The sequence below is a fragment of the Trichoderma ghanense genome (genome assembly GCF_004382785.1).
Source record: "Trichoderma ghanense strain CCMA-1212 chromosome Unknown scaffold_4, whole genome shotgun sequence".
Classification (NCBI taxonomy): Eukaryota; Fungi; Ascomycota; class Sordariomycetes; order Hypocreales; family Hypocreaceae; genus Trichoderma; species Trichoderma ghanense.
This window is the reverse complement of record NW_027395667.1, coordinates 72,671-81,039: the sequence shown is the minus strand read 5'-3', so window position 1 is coordinate 81,039 and position 8,369 is coordinate 72,671. Positions and strand designations below refer to the sequence as shown.

Sequence of the window (8,369 nt, the reverse complement as noted above, 5' to 3'; positions counted from 1 at the left end):
GCATACATTAGATGCTGTACGCATGCAGGTTTCAGTCCTGGTCTGACTCCTCTTCTTTTTGTAATTCTGCCTGAATGATTAGAGTCTGTCTTCGTACTGTCGAAATTAAGTTACCGGTGCCTTGGGTCTTATAAGTAAGGTAGTTGGGCTGCTGCTGACCAACCCAAGGTACAAGAGTAAAAGAGAGTCCGTTATTGGAGTTTGTCAGTTCTACATGCACTAGAGATTCGCAGACCACGTTTGTATAAACATCAGATTAGACGAACAATTCGTGCGCCGTCCATAGAATGCTCAAGCCGTTTCTTTTCTTTTCTTTTCTTTTCTTTTTTTTTTTTTTTTTTGCCTGAAGTTACAAGAGAACGCACCTCTTTCCATTGGACAAAAGAATGCAGGCGCAAAGTGAGACAAACTTGGATCTGATAGCTCCCTATCAGATATGACCAAACTCTCTCTTCTCTCAGATCATTCCATCACAAATCTACCAACTTTCAAACTTCATCTTCCCGCCTTTTTCGCCAGGAATGGCACGGGCTTGTACAGCAAGGGCCGCGCAGCCGCTTTCTCGGTTCAACTGCCCTGACGATTCCGTTACACAATCGCAAAGAAAAAGAAAGAAAAAAAACCAGTGAAAAAAAGGCGAGACGAAACAGCCTCAACTTGAATTTAGTTTGATCCAGATCGGACGTATCAGATGCGCTTCGCTTAATTGCCCCCCCTTTCTCGCCAACGGTTGCATGAAACCAGTTCAACTCACGGGGCGGCCTCTATTCCCTTTTCTTGCCTCTCCCGATCGAATCGAATTCACTGAGAATCTGGCAAGTATTCACTCGCTACATTTATACCTGTACTCGATGCTCGCTCGTCCTGGGGTGGCGTGTTGGGCGTGCTTAGAATACATGGATGCAACATCTCGCCAATTTGCCGTGGCCACATGTACACCCCCCCTTGCCAACGCCTGCGCGGGACGGGAGCAAAGACGTTGCGTTGGCTCGTACGCCCTTCTCGCTGGCGACCTACTTTGTGCTTGTCCCTTACTCGTACATAGAAGTAATACAGAAATATGTAATTCTCGGCAACGACTTCTGGCCGAGATGGTGCTGTGACTCAAGACCTCCGAGATGTGCCGCGTTACATGGAGACGGCGGGACATTGCCTGGCACGACACGACACCGACACGACACTTCTACAACGTTGCTGCTATATAGTTGTACAGGTGTGTGCTACGGGTCTACAGGACGATCAGGCACCAGGTAGGACATGTTCTCAGGAGCTTCATGAGCTTCATGAGCTTCATGCCCCGGTGAGCTCGGGATAAACATCACTGAAGCATTGGTCGTCAGTTCACCCAGTTCTGGCGTATAAACGCAAATCATCAGGAGGTCAAAAGGGGGGGCAAACTCACGTCCGTCGCTGCAGCGGCATCTCCCTCCGCACCCTCTCCAGCTCACCGAGATCAATGTCCACGAAGCCAACCTCCTCCACGGCCCCGTCCTCCGCATTCCCCTCGGCATCCGCCACGCCCCCCAGACAAAGCAGCACCTTGCCCCACGGATCAACCACCATGCTGCGGCCCCAGCTCGCCCGCTTCTCGTTGTGCCGGCCGACCTGCGCCGCCGCCACGACGTAGCTCTGCGTCTCAATGGCCCGCGCCCGCAGCAGCGTCTCCCAGTGCGCCTCGCCCGTGCGCAGCGTGAAGGCGCTCGGGTACGTGATGACCTGCGCCGGGCGGCTCGCCCAGGGGCTGCCGCGGCCGGGCTGGGCCAGCGCGATGGCCGTCTCCGGGAAGCGCAGGTCGAAGCAGATGAGGCTGCCTATCCTGCCGACGGGGGAGTCGAACGGCGGGATGAGGCGCGCGCCGGGCTGGACGGTGGCGCTCTCGCGGAGGGCGCCGTAGTCGAAGACGTGCAGCTTGTCGTACGTGGCCGCGTCCTGGACGGTGCCGTCGGCGTCAATGTACAGCGCGCGGTTGAGGATCTTGCGGGCTGGCTGGCCGGCTTCGTGGCCTCCCGGGACGTCGTGGATGCCGACGTGGACGGCGATGGAGTGGGCCTTGGCGGCGGCGCGGAGGCCCTGGACGAAGGGGGACGATGCCTGGGGGACGGCCAGGTCGAGGGAGGCTTGGGCGTTGATGGCGATGTAGTCGGAGGCTTCTGGGAGGAAGAGGACCTGGGTGCGTTTGATCGTCAGCTCGCAGCAGAACGACGTTTGACTAGACACTCTTATCGAATCATGCAACAAGGCTGGCCTGGGACGGATGGAAATGACGCCGTGCTGAAGCTCGTCACCCTCTGAGACACGGTTCAGGCCAGCAGGCCAATCTCCCAGGGCTGAGGACGTGAACGAGTCAGCCGGATGCATCTCATCAACTTCTCATCTTAGGACATGAAGCTCCTTTGAGGCCGTTGCTGTTTCATTCCTCACTCCCCAACAAGGCCGGGTCCACCACGGGACGAGTTCTCTCCTCGCCATCTCAGACAAGAGTTCTCAGCAGAGCCTCAACCCAGCAGGCGAAACTTGCGCGGGACAAAGTACATAAACAAGGGGAGTGAATATGGCTGCATGTATGTAGTATGTAGGGGGCACGGGGATATGTACGAGGGCAGGGCATACTTTTGCTCCACCAAGTGCCGCCTTGGCAACCAGTCTCACGCACTGGTTCAGATTGGCAGCGATTGATCCGGTAGAGCAGATTTGCCCAACGGCCTGAATGAAGTATCGTACGCATGTTAGCAGTGCTTCTGGTTGACTTTGTGTTGATGGAGTGGAATCATGGTGCTGTTGGGTGTTGGGGACGTACTGCGATTGTCATGGCTGATGCGTGCTGTGCTGGGCAATGGTTAGACCTGACAGCACTGATGAGGATGAGTCGAGATGCTCAAACGGTCTCTGAGTAAGTTGATTTGTGATTGTGGAAGATGCTGTGTTGAGGTGCATGTAATTGTTCATCTGAGCATCTCGAGATGAAGCTGGTGAGTGAGAGGAGCAGCCTCGACCTCTTATTGGCGCAATCCTGCCGCTGCATTGCATAATCACGGCATTTGGTCTGTCATTATGCCGGTTATTGATGAATTCCGGCCCTTGTGTGTCGACTCTCAGCTAAAAAAAAAACATCGCCATCGAGTCCAATTGCAAACGACCAACTCAACTCATAGACGCAGCCATACCCGCGATCTGCTAGAATCTCAACAAACTTCAATCCCCTCCTCTCTGCAAACCTCAAAAACTCAACCCTTCCCCTCCTCTCTTTAAAGAAACCACAGCACCTGTCATCTTCCCCCCTGTCTCTCTTGTCATCAACTCATTCAGGCAAATATGTCATACCTGTCACCATGCGTTAGTCCTGCAGCATTCCAATCCCGCTCCCACCACTCAGAGCATCCTGATTAGGTAGAGAGATAGCGAAAACAGCTTACATACTTTTTCGCATCGCAGCGCCTCTCTCTCCGCATGCGTCGATTTTCTTTTTGCGCAACCCCGAGCTGCGGAGCAAATTCATTCAGTTTTTTTCTTCTTCTCCTTCTCACAGCTTTCGGTCAATTGGACCAATGTGAGAAGGCTGTGGAACGAAGAATTCTTCAGCTGTTCCTTTTCTTTCTTTCCTCTGCTCTTCTCAGCTTGTTAGAGCTGCTGGGTGCTGGAGCTGCTTCTCATCGTTGTAAGCTACGGGCCATCGTCCAAAAACCCCATCACACAACAGCCCAGCCCATAGACGCAGCTATCATCACCAACCTTGACCATGCTTCTCCCAACCCTCTCCCTCCTCCTCCTCCTCCTCCTCCCCCTCGCCTCCGCCACCCCCTCGCAGTACTGCCTCTTCGGCCTCCCCCGCGACGAGGCCGACTTCTGCGTCGCCCTCTCCCTCTACCACAACCACTCCACCTCGGCCCACGACGTCTACCTCAGCCTCTCCGTCCGCCGCCCCGTCCAGCCCGCCGGCAACTCGTCCCTCGGCTGGACCGCCGTCGGCGCCGGGCCCAAGATGGCCGGATCCCTCATGTTCGTCCTCTACGGCGATCCCGAGGCTTCCGCTTCCGCCGGCCCGACGCTCAGCGTCCGCACCGTCAAGACGGGCCACGCCCGGCCGGTGCTGATCACCCAGGACGACACCGCCGGCTCACAGCTTGACGTCCGCGTCGCGCACACGAGCTGGACAAAGACCGAGGACGAGTCCGCCCACGTGGCCTCCGCCTCCGCCGTCTGCTACGGCTGCTCCGAGTGGCCCTCTGCCGAAATCTCCCCCGAATCCGCCTCCCAGCCCTGGATCTGGGCCTGGAACAGCCACCAGGACATGAAGGCTTTCGCCCCCGACCAGCAGCTCGACATGCACTCCCTCGTCGACGGCGGCTACGGCCACTTCTACGTCGACATGGCCTCCGCCACCTCCCACCACGCCGACGGCTTCCCCGTCCTCAACGTCACCAGCCAGCACGACAACGCCAACATCGGCACCTCCGACCGGCCCATGACGGCGGACAAGTCCACGGGCCTATGGCAGAAGCTCCTCTCGCGGCCCCTCGCCCATCTCCACGGCTTCTTCATGATGATGTCCTTCTTGCTGCTCTTCCCCCTCGGCGCCGTGGCCATCCGCTCCGGCTCCGACAGGTCCTTCAAGCACCACTGGGCCGTCCAGGCCACCGCCACCGCCAGCGCCCTCTCCGGCGCCGTCACGGCCATCATCATGAGCGACCGCGTCTTCGGCTCGCCGCACCAAATCGCCGGCCTGGCCATCGTCTGCTTGCTGCCCCTGCAGGCCCTCCTCGGCTGGCGCCACCACGTCGACTTCATCCGCATCTTCCGCCGCACGTGGATCTCGTACGCGCACATTGCGCTGGGCTTCACCATCCTGCTGAGCGGCTGGGCGAATGTCCTCGCCGGACTGCTGCTGTACGGCCTGGGCAGGTTTGGGATCGCGCTGGTGGCGCTGTTGATATTGTTGGAGGCGGGCGGCGTCGGGGCGGTTTCGTATCTTGCGGCGAGGAGGAGGGCGTTGACGAGGGGGGCGGTGCAGAAGGAGACGAAGAGTTCGGCGGCGTACTTTGCGTTGGAGGATATTCCTGAGAGTGACGAGGAGGATGAGGGGGCTGAGGAGAGGGGGCTTATGCAGAAGAGGGAGGAGTGAGTGGTCATGTGTTGTCAATTCTTGAATATGTCAAATATCGAAAGCTATGAAATAGGTTATGAAAAGGCGGCGTTATCTTGTCCTGTAATCATTCTCAAGTTCAAGTCCTCAATAGCCTTCGTTGCTTCTCTCGTCTACTTCTTTGACCCATGTATATAAGCGGACTGAGGAACCACAACAGAGGAGGTAGTACTTATTCATCTATAACATTCCCTCGACCTGCTTGAGCAAACCATCATGTGCTTCATCATCCTCATCCATCCTATAACAACAAAAAGGAGGGGGAGGGGGAGAAACAAAGAAAGAAAACTCGACCTGTTACATCGTCGCAAAGAACGTCGTAAGAGCACCCCCCTAACCTCACTGTCTTGCCCCATCACCTATTGGTACGTAAAGGAGAACCACCACTAGAATCACCTCAAGTTCAAACACAGCAAAACAAAGCAACGTACGAGAGAGGATATACCGCTTCTTTCATTTTTCATCTCCCTAAAGCCGCTCAATCCACCAGGATCTTTTCCCTTGAATAACCATCCGCCCCCCCCCCCCCTATCCGCTGGCCTCTCCTTGATGCCTTTGCTTGCAAACAGAAAATGATACAACGTAAAACGCCCTGCTGAACCAAAACCAAAAGAAAGAATGAGAAAGAAGAGGGAAAAAAGATGTGTAAAAAAGGTGATGTAGCAGAAATCAAGTGTTCTGCATAGGTAGTAGGTGGTAGCGCAGGGTATCTCAACTATGACTGAGCCCGCCCCATGATGTTCAGATCATTCCGTCCATCCATCCGTCCATCCGTCCTTTTCCCCCAGGGTGGTCCTCCGGCCGGATATTTCCCCTCCCGCCGTTGAAAGTCATTAATTACTTAGGATTCGAGCTGTCCAGGTTTATATAAGCGTGCTGCAGCGCCTTGGCCTCTCGCCCGTCCCTCTCCAGCACCGTGATCCAGTCGCGCAGTTGAATGTTCTTCCCCTTCTCCTTGTCCTCTCGCCACGTGCCCAGTCGGTTCCGGCCCTCCGTCGTCAGGGCCATGTTGCCGGGAGACGCCGCCGCTCCGGGGACCCCGTTCGGCCCTTTGCCGCCGGGTCCGGGGGCGGCCCGTGTCGGGGTACTAGCTCCGCTTCCTCCTCGGCCAACATTCATCCAGTCGTACGTCTTGCCCTTCTTGCCCTTGCCAAAGAGGCTTCCCTTGCCTCCCAGGCCCGCAAACATGCTGCTGGTCAGGTTCTGGTTCGCATGGCTGCTCGCCTCCGCAGCCTTCATCGCCTGCGTCTTCTTCAGTTCCTTCTTGGTCATGGCCTTTTCCGACTCGGGAGCCACTGATCCGGGCGTACCGGGCGCAGCGCTGCCCGACCGTGAAGCCGAGGGCGCCCCGTCACTCAGCCCTTCTTTGCGCAGCTGGCGCCGCCGCAGCCGAGCCTCTTCCCACTCGCGCTCTTGCCTGGCTAAATCTCGCATTGTGAGTGTCACGTACGACGCAATCTTTGGCAGCTTGGCGGGTGGCTGTTTGACGGATGCGTCATTGGTGTCGGCAGGACCTGTGAGGTGTGAGCAACGACTTTTCTTGTACGATGATGTTTCAAGTAACGAGGAGCTTACGCTTCAGTGGATTGGTGCCGCGACCACCAGCTTCGGCACCAGCCTCAGCCTCAGCGGCAGATCCGTTCGCGCCAACGTCCGTCTCCATGGGCTCCAATGGCTCCGCGTTCATCGGAGCGGCAGCAGGTGCCCACTCGGGAGGCACGTCTCCGTGCGATGTCTTTTGCCGTGTCTTCGCGATGACATTGGCGTCCTCCACCAGCTCGCGTAGTCTCTGCTTTGTGGCTATAGACAACAACGCAAGTTGATCGACGAGGTAGGCGTCGTGCGGGATAAAGGATCCGCTGGTCTCGACCAAGGTCCCGTCCGGGCCGGGGCTCGTCTTGACGGTTACTTTGGGGGTTGCAAAGTTCTCGGGCAGCTTCATCTTCCCCATTGACTGGGCATTGTTCTTAAGCTCCAGGTTGAGTCCCAGGTGGTGTTCGCGAGCAATCTTCTCCATCCGGCGATGTAGGAGCGCTACAAATAGAAATGGATCGCTAATCTCCTGCGTCCTCTGCACGGCAAGTCGCATAGCCGACTCCTGCCACGCCTGCTCAGCTGCTTGGGCGGCATACTGCGTCTGCGATAGGTCCGTCGGCTGGGCAGGCTGGTTGGCGGGGCCAGCACCGTAGAACGACGACTTGGAGCCTGGCGCGTAGTGGGCGAATCCTGTCCTGGCCTCGGGGATGGTCTCGAAAGCGTTCGAGTAGAGCTCGGACATGTACTGCTCCTCTGCGCGGAGGTCGATGCCCGTGCCGGCTAATGAATCCGTCACGTCGTATTCGTAGTCTCTGGTGGGTCTCTCTGCAGGTTTCTGAGGAGGGCCCATGATTCCCGGCGTCTGTAGCGGAGTTGTTGCCTGCGCCATGGGCTGCATCGTCGCGTTCGTATACTGGGGCATCGGCAGCGGGGACGGCAGCGGTACTGGTGTCTGCACGGGTGCTGGCGATTGCACCTGCGCTGGCGTTTGCACCGGCATTGGCAATGGCATCGGTATCGGCAGCGGTATCGGTGTCTGCACCGGCGCTGAGTGAGGAGGCTGCATGACGGGCGCTGAGACGGTGGGCGAGGCGGCTGGAAGACTGAGTCCTTGCGGAGGAGGAGGATGGCCGTTGGTGTAGGACATGTGATATCCGGCCTGGACGGGGGGCGTTTGTGCTTGAGCTTGTGCTTGAGGCTGATGTTGAGGCTGATGTTGAGGCTGATGTTGAGGTTGGTGTTGAGGTTGGTGTTGAGGTTGGTGTTGAGGTTGATGCTGAGGTTGATGCTGAGGTTGAGCTTGTGCTTGAGGATACGCTGGCGATCCAGCGGCGGGCGGCGGAGTGGCTACGGGAACGGGGCTCATAGCATAGGGCGAGGCGGCGTAGGGAGAGCCGGGCTGCGATGCAGGGCCGTCGGTTCGTACTCGTTTATTGGGAGGCAGCGCGAAGCCGGAGTGTTGTGATGCTGCGGGAGAAGGGCTTGGCTGGGGAGGTGAAAATGCCCGCGGCGGGACCTGGGACTGCTGAGGCTGAGGTTGCGCCATAGCTCCTCAGTTCTTCTGCAGTCGTCGAAAAGTGAGCAGCGAGTGAGAATCGAGTGAGGACGGAGTGACTGCCCCCGCGGCAGCTGGCCGGGACAAAAGCTGGGACGGCGAGCAAACGAAAGCCGGCAGCGACTGAATGCGGCAATC

The 8,369-nt window shown here is 57.6% G+C and overlaps 3 protein-coding genes across 3 annotated transcripts; 1 reads left to right on the top strand and 2 right to left on the bottom strand.

The window, feature by feature from the left end:
• Window positions 1-1,290: 1,290 nt before the first annotated feature.
• Window positions 1,291-2,703, bottom strand: CCMA1212_004192 (putative hydrolase nit2; the record flags this gene model as incomplete). Its single annotated transcript, XM_073701508.1, has 3 exons — window positions 1,291-1,321; window positions 1,403-2,166; window positions 2,611-2,703. Coding segments are annotated over 3 exons (888 nt in total), but the record flags the coding sequence as incomplete, so codon positions are not given.
• Window positions 2,704-3,736: 1,033 nt separating this feature from the next.
• Window positions 3,737-5,119, top strand: CCMA1212_004191 (uncharacterized protein; the record flags this gene model as incomplete). Its single annotated transcript, XM_073701507.1, has 1 exon — window positions 3,737-5,119. One exon carries the CDS (start codon window positions 3,737-3,739, stop codon window positions 5,117-5,119), a length of 1,383 nt encoding a protein of 460 aa, XP_073559386.1.
• An 858-nt stretch (window positions 5,120-5,977) lies between these two features.
• CCMA1212_004190 (uncharacterized protein) lies at window positions 5,978-8,222 on the bottom strand (the record flags this gene model as incomplete). The annotated part of the gene is made up of 2 exons (XM_073701506.1): window positions 5,978-6,654; window positions 6,716-8,222. The coding sequence occupies 2 exons, from the start codon at window positions 8,220-8,222 to the stop codon at window positions 5,978-5,980; spliced, it is 2,184 nt and encodes a 727-aa protein (XP_073559385.1).
• Between the last annotated feature and the right edge of the window lie 147 nt (window positions 8,223-8,369).